The sequence below is a fragment of the Brachycentrus maculatus genome, unplaced genomic scaffold (genome assembly GCF_059751285.1).
Source record: "Brachycentrus maculatus isolate JH-2025_06_01 unplaced genomic scaffold, ASM5975128v1 h1tg000976l, whole genome shotgun sequence".
In the NCBI taxonomy this organism is placed as follows: domain Eukaryota; kingdom Metazoa; phylum Arthropoda; class Insecta; order Trichoptera; family Brachycentridae; genus Brachycentrus; species Brachycentrus maculatus.
This window is the reverse complement of record NW_028281695.1, coordinates 4,349-18,101: the sequence shown is the minus strand read 5'-3', so window position 1 is coordinate 18,101 and position 13,753 is coordinate 4,349. Positions and strand designations below refer to the sequence as shown.

Below are 13,753 nucleotides of genomic sequence, written 5' to 3'. Positions count from 1 at the left end.
AGGGAAAAATTCATTGAAAATAAGTGAATTTGAATACAAGATTGAGGGAAAAATTCATTGAAAAGAAGTGAATTTGAATACAAGATTGAGAGAAAAATTCATTGAAAAGAATCGAATTTGAACACAATATTGAGGGGAAAATTCATTGAAAAGATGTAAATTTGAATTCGATATTGAGGGACATGCGAGATTGAGGGAAAAGTTCACAAAGAAGTGAATTTGAATTTGAGATTGAGGGACATACAAGTATCCTTCGTGCCTGAGACAAGACAACTTTGAGTATCTGAATTGGAATCTCGTTCTAAGCATGTAGAGGCAGTATATTATATTGCAGCAAGGTACAGATGGGCGGTACATTGCGTGAACATCAATTGCTTTCTAGATTATTAAAAAAATTCACCCAAACAGAAAGTAAATACTATTTTTTGACATGCCAGAAAATAGCCATGGCGTTTCTCATGTATGTGATTATAAACCATGATTCGGACCTCAAATACTAATGAAAAGAGTTTCTGCTCAATAAAAAGCTTATTTTCATCTCACCAATAGATGTCTCTAGTGAAGTTCAAGTGATTCAAGACCAACGTTTCAAAATTGGTTAATATATGGAACTTCCAAGAATTTGAGTAGTGTGGTTGTCAATAATGGGTAGAATTGGTGAATGTTATACGCGTGTAAAGTGATCACTTTAACCAGCCTATGACAGCCGTCAGCCCCGTTAATACCCAGACTTCAAATCAAATACATTTACATATTGCAGGTGTCCCAACTGAGATGAGCCATATGCCATTTTTATACACTTCCTTTAGGAACCTTAGATTTTAATCTCAACTGGCTAAACTACTAACCAACTAACTAACTAACCACCATACCGCTTCTACGCAGGGGTAGGCAGATGGAGTAGAATGCCACACCAATCTTTCTTTGTAAACAATCTTCGCCTGTTCCACATTGATGAATCTAAAACGTACTTGCCAATTATTAAATTCTGACATTTGCAAGTAATTTTGAACATGTGGAATTTTGGAATACATTAAAATTACAAAATCTTAAAATGAGATGTCATTTAGGATCTATTTTTGTCAGAGATAAAAAAAATATTATCTCCAAATTTTTATCTTGTTTACAATAGGTTACAATAAACAAGGTCACTACATGTTTACATGGAATAATATTGATAATTTTGTTATGTATATATTTTTAATTTATAAACATTGAATTGCAATCAGTTACAGTTAGTAAAAACCTATCAGCGAAAGCTCAACTAGCAGCACGAAATGGAGTCCTGGTACCAATCCGAATGTATGTGTTGAAATGTTCAGAAAACGACGGATGTTAGATATCCGAATGAAAGAAAAAAGGGAAAGAATGCTAACTTGAGGAAAGCGTTATCAAGCGAAAACTTGGTACGATCAAGGATCAAGTATGCCAAATACTTGAAAGTGGTCATGTCAAGAGTCGGAACAATCAGCGGGTATGTATGAGGAGATGCATGTATGTGGAAGATGTGGAGATTGATTGCAAGACAGAATAGTGTGACGTTCTATTCTCTCTGCCTACCCCTGCGGCTATGCGGCATGATGTCTAGTTAGTCAAGTGACTGAAATTTTCTTTATTATTTTTCTATATTAATGTTTTCTGCATAAAGCAGCATAGGCGGGATCAGACCCCCAGGAAGACCACCTAAACGATGGAGGGATAGCTAGTCTTCCACCTCCCAGGAGCGACCCGAGAATGACAGGACCTAGTCATAAAATAAGAAGAAGAAGAAGAATGTTTTCTGCTGCTAGAAAGCCGAGTGATCGTCCACTCTCCTCGTCCACGACATTGGTCGGCGGGAAAATTTAGAACGCGCTTTATAGGAAGCCGTCTTACGACATCCGCCGGGGATCGTTTTAAAATAAATATTTTATAAATACATAAGCGAAATTTATACCGAGGTAGCTTTTGCCCGTCGAACCGGTAACCCATTGGGCTAATGAAAAAGTGGGCGGCGCCAGTCACGAACCCGAGATCCGCCCGCCGCAAGACCGCGACACTCGACTACCGTTTCTGCGCCGCTCAAACTACCATCATATGTATTATACCATGCGTTGGTAGAGAATGAGAAATTTTATATAACACGTCACTAAATAAGTCATATCGCTCACTCCTTCCAACAACGTCATATATCAAAAATCGTCAATTTTAAGTTGTGCATGTTGTCGAAATGCCCAGAAAATGTACTATATCCCAGCAAAAGCGGCATATTTTTAGCTAAATATTTTCCCGCTACAGGGCAGAAAGTGTTGTTTTTGCATTTTGAAGAAAATGTACTGATTAATTATTTGTTAAAATATACTCAATATTTTTCAAATGGAGAAAAAACACTCAGGCTTTACCTAAAAAAATCTGTTACACAGTAAAAAGTTCAATAAGTGGCATGATATTTATTTTTAATACATTCTATTATATTTTTTAACTTTAAAAACGTTCTCCTGAAAAATCAAGTTTTATGATATTTGACGTTGTTGAAAGGAGTGAGCGATATATGTGCTATTATTTCATAAACCATTCACCTCGTAAATTTACTTTACTGTTCTTTATTTTCGCATTCCTTACAAATGTCCAAACCATCTCAACACACTTTCTTAATTTTACTTATAGACCCATAGATTTAGATATATTTTACTACTATTTTTAATACATTTTATTATATTCTTTAACTTTAAAAACGATCTCCTGAAAAATAAAGTTTTTTGATGTATGACGTTTTGAAAGAAGTGAGCGATATGTCTAAGATTTTTTTTTAATTCTACATTATTTATCAACCACACTACTTGTATGCTACAATAAAATTTACCAATACAGTGGAACCTCGGTATACATCCTTAATCCGTTCCAGATAATGAGACTTATACCAAATAGGACGTATACCAAACGTATTTATCCCATAAGAAATAAAGGGAAAATAAAAAATTAAACAAATTTTTCTTGGCATATAATGCATTGACGTGGTTGTATAAAATAATATTAACACTGCTTAGTACTAAAATAGACAAATCGCTCACTCCTTTCAAGAACGTCATAAATCAAAAGTCGTCAATTTCCAGTTGTACATGTTTTCGGAATGCCCAGAATATGTCCTATATCCCAGCAAAAGCGGCATATTTTTAACTTAATATTTACCCGCTACAGGGCAGAAAGTGTTGTTTTTGCATTTTGAAGAAAAGGTATTGTGTAAGTATTTTTTGAAATATACTTAATATTTTTCAAATGGAGAAATAACATTCAGGTTTTACCTAAAAAGATCTATTGCACAGTAAAAAGTTCAATAAGTGGCTTGATATTAATTTTTAATACATTGTATTATATTGCTGAACTTTAAAAACGTTCTACTGAAAAATCAAGTTTTTTTTTATTTATGACGTTCTTGAAAGGAGTGAGCGAAATGTGGAATTTGGTTTAAAACAATGATAAATTTAAATTAAAGTTTAACTAAATTTATAATACCTTCATATAAATAATCGTTCTTGGCATATATGGTATTCATCATTTAGGATATTTGTAATTCAAAAAGCAGGCCTTTCAAAAAGCTATCCCTAGAGTTGTACCTATGAACCAACTCAAAGAGAAGGCAGGTATTCAGTGCGATGCTTATGCAAAAATCAGCTTCTGGAAATACCTGGTTTTTCAATGACCAACTTCCGGAATCACCAGGTTCCTGAACCATTGTTGATATGGAGACCTTGGGAGATTAAAACAGGAGAAAAAAGACCTCAAAAAAGATGGTCCGACGACATAGCCGCTGTGGGGAGTAGAAACTGTCTGCAAGCAGCAATCGACTGATGGAAATGAAAGGATACAGAAGAGGCCTATATTTAGCATTGAAGAAAAGAAGGTTGGAGAAGAAGATCCACTCCTTCCAAGGTCCCAGGGTATGATTTTTAGAAATGAAAGAAAGACGAACAATATAACGGGAACCTTAGAACGGGGCTACTTGAACGTTGATGTGTTACTTGAACCCAGTACAAAAAAAAATCTGTATTTGGTTTACAATAATGAATGTATCGACATAATTCATTGTTTCCCTGACAGGTGACACTTACTGTCACGATAAGTTCATTATTGTAGATCAAATACAGATTTAAATCATTGTTTTGTACTGGGCTCAAGTAACACATCAAAGATCAAGTAGCCCCGTTCTACGGTACCTGTGACAAATGAAATACATAGGATGTGAATATATTTTACAAACATATATGACGGAAATAATATGACGAATATCGAGTCGAGCGTATACGGAGAGGGGCAGACGAATGGATACATACATTGTACCACACAACTAATGTGGTATTATTATCATAAAGAAGTTTGGCATGATTATTTATCATTTCGATTGATCCGCGGGCAATTTGCGGCCGGTGATGTAATCAGACGAATGGTGTCTGGTTCGATTTCCGGTGTAAAGGGCGCACTCACATTATGCACGTTCTGCTGGCCGAGGGTGGCGCGTGAACGCTCTAGGGGTTGAAGAAAAATCCATTTTTATATATATATATATATATATATATATATATATATATATATATATATATATATTTATATATTATATATATATATATATATATATATATATATATATATATATATATATATATATATATATATATATATATATATATATATATATATATATATATATATATATATATATATATATATATATATATTTATATATCATCACAGATAGTGGTAATTTTAAAGTGAGTTTGATTGATACAGCGGTAATTCAATCTTTTCTATGACGTTTATAAATTCAAAATTTCACCATCCAATCAGTGAGCAGCATTCAAACTTGACAGATGAATTCCATATTCCTTAATGGCGTTCCATTTTTTAAAAGCGATTCCTTTTTCTATGGAGTCGGAGATTATTACGTTTCTCTTCTTCGGCCGCACGCCTCTGGTGCCATAACTCAGTGGCTGTCGGTGCACGAACACATTAATATAATTGAATTGAAATTCCATCTGCCCCGAGGCGCCACTGATAAAAAAAAAACAAAAGGCTCGGACGCCATTTTACGAATTGTCAGATTGAAAATATATGTGCGTATCGCTTTGTGCGATTAGTTTTTGAATTTGTTTTAGACTGATTCGGTTCGGAAAGAATTTTACCATACATACATTTAATGAAGGTTTCTGGTAGTAAATGACTTTTAATTTTCTACCATGGATGTTACACTAGAAGTATTTATATGTATATAACCACATAAAATATATTTTCTTATATAAAATTCAAACCCTTATCCGCACCGATGGTGCTCAGGGCACTGCATCATATAAACGCAGTGTTATCTTGATCATTAACAAATGAAGGAAAGGTGATCAGTCTTCCGCTTCAGGTACCAGTCCAGGGTTATATGGAATAAATATAAGAGAGATAAAATCACTAGTATTATTTGACCCCCCTGGTAATCGATCCCGGAACCTATAAATATATATATATATATATATATATATATATATATATATATATATATATATATATATATATATATATATATATATATATATATATATATATATATATATATATATATATATATATATATATATATATATATATATATATATATATATATATATATATATATATATATATATATATATATATATATATATATATATATATATATATATATATATATATATATATATTTATAAAGTCATTTACTACCAGAAACCTTCATTAAATGTATGTTTGGTAAAATAAATATAGGCAACAAATATGTATGTATGGTAAAAAAGTTGATATACCATAACCGATTTCCATTAAATCTAAAAGCATTAAAATGATATTAAAACAAAATTTTCGATATTATTTCATGTAAACATGAAGTGAAATTTTTTATCGTAACTTATTGTAAACGAGATAAAAATTGGGAGATAAAATTTCTTCTTATCTTAGAAAAAGTAGATATTAAATGACGTCTAAGTGCGATTACGTAGGAATTCTTCGTGGAATATTACAAATCTTCTTCACTTCGCTTCAAATCCTTATCCGCACCCCAATGGTTCATAGGGTACTACATCATAATAACGTTATCTTGATCGTTAACACATGAAGGAAAGGTGATCAGCCCTCCGCTTCAGGTACCGATACAGGGTAATTTTGAAAAAATATCAGAGTGAAAAATCACTTCTATTTATTTGATTCCCCCTTGATATCGAACCCGGGACCGAACCGGGAACCCGGGAAATTGCTGATTAGAATTCAAAATCAAATCAACTGAAAAAATGAGTTTTAAAAAAATACTTTTCTAACCCTTATCCGCACCAAATGGTGCATAGGGCACTGTATCATATATGAAAGCAGCCTCCTCTTGATTGTTAACACATAAAGGAGGAAATTACACAGGGTAATAATAAATAAATATTACAGTGAAAAATCACATATTTATTTGATCCCCCCTGGTAATCGAACCCGGGACCTCCAGAACGGTAGCCGAGCGTATTGACCATTACACTATGGAGGCGAACCAAATCTAGTCTGGGTCATACTGTTGTATGGAAACAAAACGTGAACTACTGGGCAGCCAGAACGGGGGAGGCTGGAGGCGTGTGAGATGTGGTGCTAAAGGCGCATTTTAAGGATTCATTGGTCGCAAAATATAGGGGACAACAAGGTTTCAAGCAAGGCTGGGGAGTCTAGATGCTTACTGAATAAAGTTACACAACAGCGACCCAAATGGATAGGCCATGATATAAGACAACCAGGCCTGCTTCTTACGATTGCGGAGGGCATGTGCGAAGGCACAAACTTCAGATGACGACCCGTTTACTATATGGACCAAATTATCTTCGACATGCGTTGTAGAGGGTTCGCTGAGTTGAAGAGACGAGAGTAGATACATTTAGGATAGAGAAATTTGTATTGGGATAACGTTTGAACTGTGATAGTGTTTAAATTTATTCAGCGTTCAGCTCATTAAAATGTGTAGCATGTTGATAAAATATCACTTATTTTCTTGAATGTTTTCCGCAGATACTTTGTGGCACATTTTATAAACTTTACAAAATGAAATAACTTAGTTTATAACCACTTTTTTTATTAATTCAATTTAATCTTCCGAACATTTAGGATTTTCACGGAGTGTGTGGAAGTTTTTTGGTAAAAGTATTTTAATGATTTTGAATTAAAATCAACCCTGATGATGACAACGTTCTTGTTGAAACCGGTAGGTTAAATTGTTTTAATAAAAATGTGGTTATAACAAAGTTATTTCATTTTATAAAATAGCACTTAGGTTATTTTAATTCCCATTCTTCAGTTTTAATTTTATAACAGTCAACAATTAGTATCGCTCGTGTAAAGCTGTAGTCCACTTTGAAGTTCAGATAATGACAGACGTTTGAGTATTCTTCGTACGGTTAATCAGTTGTTAGTGACAATTATTTTTACTGAAAGTATATTTTATTTTTTATTTCATTTATTTTATAACAAGTGTCTCAGCTTGAGATGCAACATGCCAGGTCGTAAGCCCTTTCTTCATAAAAACAAACAGAAGTTCCATCTTAATTTCATTAATTGATTCGGCAGTCACTTTGTGGTAAAATCTATCCATTTTTAATTAATGTTTTACTTTAATTTAAAAAAACATAAAACATTAAAATAAGTTTTTAGTTAGTTTTTGATATCATCTTTCATTGGAAAAGTGTAATTAAATGCGATTATTGTCAAAAGTTAACATTAGTGTAAAAATTTATCAATATAATTAGAAGTTCCAAGAATTTGAGAGGTGTGGTTGTCAATCATGGGTAGAATTGGTGAATGTTACACGTGTGCATAGTGATCACTTAAACCAGTCTATGACGGTCGTAAGCCCTGTAAATGCCCAGACTTCCATATTCTTTTTCATCTGTATTGAGATGTCTAAAAATAATGTAAAAAACTTCTAATTGGAGATAATCAAGATTTGTGAACAAGTATTTGGACATACTCAAAATGTTGTCACTGAAGAGTTATTTATATTTATCTCTAAACATAGATGACTATTATTCTGGACTGGTCCCTGAAGTGCAGGAGTGATAATAAATAATAATAAATTTGGATAACTTATATAGCGCCATTTTCGTAAAAAAATACCTCAAGGGCGCCTTCACGGTGAATTCATTGGGGAAAATATTATGGTGAAATGATTTAGCAAACAAATGTGTTTTTAGTCTTTTTCTAAAGATCATCTCACTCTCACTATTTCTAACCATTGGTGGAAGAGCATTCCACGCCGTCGGTCCTGCAACAGCAAAGGCACGCTCGCCAAATTTAATGCGTTGGTTGCGAGCTGGTAAGATAACTTTGCCCATTGCAGATGTTGTTGCCGATCGAAGCGTGAGACGTCTATCAACCAATTCATCTGGAATACACAGCTCCTTAAGATACTCTGGAGCCATATTGTGTATTGATTTATACATGAGTAGGCAGAGTTTATACTCAACCCTTTCGGGAAAGCGTAACCAGTGGAGTTTGTGAAGTAGTGGGGTGATGTGACTGAATTTAGAAATTCCAAAAATTAGTCTCGCTGCTGCGTTTAACACTGATTGCAGTCGAGTCATTTTATTGTTTGGTAGACCCGTGTATATACCGTTACAATAATCTACTCTCGATATTACAAACGCATTTATTAATTGACGGGCAGCATCAACTGGCAGATTCTTGCGAATGCTTTTAATTTGCCTTAGCTGATAAAAACATGTACTTGTTGTTTTGCTAATTTGAGTCTCAAGAGAGAGATCAGAATCTAAGAACACGCCGAGCAGTTTGACGGCCGGTGTAGTTGTACTCTTTGGATTGAGTGGTGTCGTGTTATCAATCAAATTCTGTCGTTTAGGTGTGGCTATCCAGAGATGTTCCGTTTTGGACGGGTTTAACGTCAATCTGTTTTCAGCCATCCATTCTCCTATTCTCTCAATGCACTTATTAATACAGTCAACAAGTTTATATTTTTCCTCCGGCCTACAATAAAAATAAATTTCAGTGTCATCCGCATAGCAGTGAGACCACAATCCTGATCACCTTGCCTTCATATAATTATCGATCAAGATAACATTGCGTCAATACGATGCAGTGCCCTATGCACCATTGGGTGCGGATTAAGGGTTAGAGAGAGAGAAACATAGATGAAATAACATCTGTAGTTTTCAAAACTAGTTGTGTTTATATTAATATTTCAAAAAGTTGTATTATACACGTTTAATTGTTTTATTTACAGTAAGGTCTTCTTGAAATGGAGTGCTTGAATGTTACTGGGGGAGCAACTGCTGGGGTGTTTGGGGAGCTCCTGACTGGCACTTTGGGGGCTCTCATGGCGGCCAGCTGCCTGCTAGTGGACCCCGGACAGTGGCCCCCCGACAGGGCGGATTACCTCCTCAAGAATGGTAAGGGTCACCAGCTATTGAGCACTATTTAGTTGGCGAATGACAAGTGAATGATTGGCATATCCTTACATCCTCCGCAGATGTCCAAGAGTTCGACTTCATAGTGGTAGGAGCTGGTTCTGCTGGTTCTGCAGTTGCCAGTAGACTGTCTGAAGTTCCACATTGGAGGGTGTTGTTGCTGGAGGCTGGTGGAGATCCACCGGCAGAGAGTCACGTGAGTATCAAGCAATCATACATTCGAAAATGAACGTGGATAAAATATGGGCCACCAAATTGATTTTTTTTTAAATGAATACTTTTTTTAAAATATTTTGAGTTTGTCCAAGTACTTGTTCATAAATCTGGACTATCTCCTTCTTCTTCTTCTTTCTGTGCCACTTCAAACGAAGATCGGCGATCATCATGGCTATCTTCAATTTTGACGCTGCAGCTCGGAACTGAGATTTGGTGCTTCTGCCAAACCATTGTCGTAGGTTTTTCAGCCGTGATGTCTTTCGGCGTCCTTGAATTCTTCGCCCCTCAATCTTTCCTTGTATGATTAAGTGGAGAAGACGATCTTTTTAATTTCTCATGACGTGCCCAAGTACATCAGCTTTCTCTGCTTGATGGTTGGTAGGAGTTCTTTATTGGTATTCATCCGTCGGAGGACCTCTAGGTTGGTCACCCAATCACACCATGAAATCTCCAACTAGGAGTTATTTTTAACATAATTCATTTTACATTTCAGTAATTTTTTTTTTTAATTAAACCCTTATCCGCACCCCAATGGTGCATAGGGCACTGTGTCATATAAACGCAGTGTTATCTTGATCGTTTACACATAAAGGAAAGGTGATCAGCCCTCCGCTTCAGGTACCAGTCCATGGTAATATTGAATAAATATTACAGTGAAAAAATCACTTATATTTATTTTACCCCCCTTGGGAATCGAACCCGGGACCTCCAGAACGGTAGCTGAGCGTGCTGACCACTACGGAGGCGGACAGATACATCTCAATAGAGATGAAAAACATTATAAGCTAAAATAAATTGAAAATCATGTTATCAAACGTTTCTCATGTATGTGAATATAATCCAGGATTCGGACCTCACATACAAATGGAATGAGTCTCTGCTTAATAAAAGCTTCCCTCGTCTCACCTTAGATACCTATTGTGATAGATGAAGAATATGGAATGAAGATAGCTATTCTTAACTCATATGTAGTGTGTTACGTAAATTTACATAGTTTTGATAAATATATCTAGAGGTCTCAAGAATTTGAGTAGTGTGGTTGTCAATCATGGGTTGAATTGGTGGATGTTACACGTGTGTTAAGTGATCACTTTACCAAACCAATGATGGTAAGCCCTGTAAATGTTTAAGCTTCCATATCCTTCCTCATTTATGTTGAGATGTCAAAAAATCATGTAAAAACTTTTTCTTCTTTCAGATACCACACTTATTCTTTTCAATACTGAAAAGTGAAATCGATTGGAAATACGAGACTGAGAAAGATCCAAAATCTTGCTTGGGCATGCGGAATCAGAGATGTTCTTGGCCCAGGGGTAAGGCTCTCGGAGGGTCTAGCGCTGTTAATGCCATGGTCTACATAAGAGGAAACAAAAGAGATTACGATAACTGGAAGAACAAGGGAAACACCGGATGGGGCTACGAAGATGTTCTGAAATATTTCAAGAAAAGCGAGCACATTGACGATGAACGTATAACCAAGACGAAAGACTACGGAAAATATCACGGAACTGATGGATTCTTAAACGTTGGAAGTTACAGAGATGCTGCACCTTTCGGGAAGAAGATTCTCGAAGGACTCTCTGAACTAGGACATAATATAACACCAGACCTTAATGCTAATGTCCATTTGGGTTTTTCTAGCGTTCAGGCGACGATAAAAGATGGAGTACGACATTCAAGCGCCACAGCATTCCTGCAACCCGCAAAAGACAGGAGCAATCTCTTTGTGGTGAAAAATACCCAGGTCACCAAAATAACAATTGATAAAGAGACTAAACGAACAACAGGGGTTAAGTTTATCTTGAACGGAAAAGAAGTTTACGCGAAAACCAAAAAAGAAGTGGTCGTCTCTGGTGGAAGTATAAACTCTCCGCAGCTTCTGATGCTGTCCGGAGTAGGTCCTAAGCAACATCTTCAAGATATGGGTATAGAAGTTGTCGCAGATTTACCAGTGGGTAAAAATTTACAAGATCACATCATGACTCCTGTATTTTATAAAATGAAAAGAGAAAATCAGCCCGGATTGGATCCTATCAAAGAAGTTATCAAATATATAACAGAGCGTAGGGGATTTCTTAATTCGATTGGAACAATGGATACAACTGGATTCATAAACACCAAAAATGATTCTCTATTCCCAGACATACAGTATCACTTCCATACTATGCCAGCTAACACTCACGATCCTACAAACTTCGCATATAACAACGGATACGACGACGAGTTCGTAAAAATTTATAGGAACCTAAACATTGACGCAGATTTTCTTCACATATTCGTTATAAATCTAAACCCGAAATCAAGAGGTGAAATAAGACTGAAAAGCAAGGACCCTATGGAGAAGCCATTGATATACGCAAATTACTTTGAGGAAGAAGAAGACGTACACACATTACTAAGAGGAATTCACGAAGCTACAAGATTAGAAGATACGAAGGCCTTCAAAGAAGCTGGAGCAAAACTCGAAGATATCGGTTATACACCATGCAAGACCTTTGCATTCAGAAGTGATGATTACTGGGAGTGTATAATTCGTCACACTGCATCTACATTATACCATCCAACAAGTACAGTCAAAATGGGTCCATCATCAGATCCCGAGGCTGTCGTGACTCCAAGACTCAAGGTTAAGGGTGTCAAAGGACTAAGAGTGGCTGACGCAAGTATTATGCCTGACATTATCAGTGGCAACACCAATGCGCCGACTATCATGATCGGAGAAAAAGCGGCAGATATGATAAAAGAAGACTGGGCTAATCGCGATGAATTGTAAAAACATACAGCGCTGCATGAGTTCTAATGAAAACCAAAAATTACCTTGAGTTTAACAATTTAATATATTTTATTCTTACAACATTTTGAGTGTGTCCAAATACTTGTTCACAAAATCTGGATTATCTCCAATTACAGGAGTTATTTTCATATTGTTTTTTGACATCTCATCAAAGATGAAGAAGAATATGGAAGTCTGGGCAAATGCCCCGTAAATACGGGGCTGACGACCGTCATCGGCTGGTTTAAGTAATCACTTTACACACGTGTAACATTCACCAATTCTACCCATTATTGACAACCACACTACTCAAATTCTTGGAAGTTCTTTATATATGAACCAATTTAGAAACCTTGTTCTTGAATCACTAGAACTTCACTAGAGACATCTATTGGTGAGATGTAAAGAAGCTTTTTTTTAAGACTTCCATATTCTTCTTCATCTTTGATGAGATGTCAAAAAACAATATTTTATTCTTCTTCTGTACATTCATGTATGGTTTCCCCGATGTCGACTATGACTTGAGAGTAATTGTCCTAGTCTTGGGTAGCTCTAAACAGAACCTCGACTGTTCTGATCCCCGTCCAATCTCGTATATTTCGGAGTCAGGAGATGTCTTCTGCTCACATCTCGTTGACCTTCTATTTTGTCTCTACATATTTCATTTTAAAGATATTATTTACCACAATTTGAGTGTGTCGACTTTTCGTTTCGACTCTTGAACCTGTGAAACTAACCCTACGTTCACACTCCGGGAAGAGGAGATACCTAGTACAATTAAACCTCTATCTATCGTTCCTCGAATAACCGTTTTCCCGGATGTGTCGTTTATTTCTTCTATCCCGACTTAATTTCATACTAAACTAAACCGCATCGATCGTTTCTCTATCACCATTTACCGCATTTATCGTTCGAATTAAGCTGCATATTTGATACATGTTGTCCGATTTTCTTACATTTAACGGGATAGAAACTATCAAAAGCTTGTGTAACCGATAGCAAGAGAGGTCGATATTGATGAAAAGGAGCCGCTGCCTGTACCTGCATTTCCAGAAGCGTGCACACTCTTTGAAAGAAAACTTTCTACAACGCACATTCAATAACCGATGCTGAAAAAAATACTATTTGCAAAGCCGAAAATATACTATTGACCTACTAAAATAAAACGGTTAAAAAACAATAGTATTTTTTTTTAAATTCTATTCAGGTTTTTTTTTTTAAATTCATTTGCATCAGAAACATGTATTCTTCTTAGAATTTTAGTCTATGAAAGGTTATGCAGATTTGGAGGACGGTATCTTTACTCAGTCGTATCTATTTGCGTATTGTC

General features: G+C 35.6%; 1 protein-coding gene across 2 annotated transcripts; it reads left to right on the top strand.

Moving 5' to 3' along the window:
- The first annotated feature begins 7,356 nt into the window (after positions 1 to 7,356).
- Positions 7,357 to 12,555, top strand: LOC148299744 (glucose dehydrogenase [FAD, quinone]-like). 2 transcript variants are annotated; one of them, XM_088275747.1, is made up of 4 exons: positions 7,357 to 7,422; positions 9,251 to 9,416; positions 9,497 to 9,630; positions 10,849 to 12,555. In XM_088275747.1, the coding sequence occupies exons 2-4, from the start codon at positions 9,266 to 9,268 to the stop codon at positions 12,421 to 12,423; spliced, it is 1,860 nt and encodes a 619-aa protein (XP_088131873.1). In that variant the 5' UTR covers positions 7,357 to 7,422; positions 9,251 to 9,265; the 3' UTR covers positions 12,424 to 12,555. The 2 variants fall into 2 exon arrangements, with proteins under 2 accessions (XP_088131873.1, XP_088131874.1); XM_088275748.1 differs by having other exon boundaries at positions 7,359 to 7,448.
- The last annotated feature ends 1,198 nt before the right edge of the window (positions 12,556 to 13,753 follow it).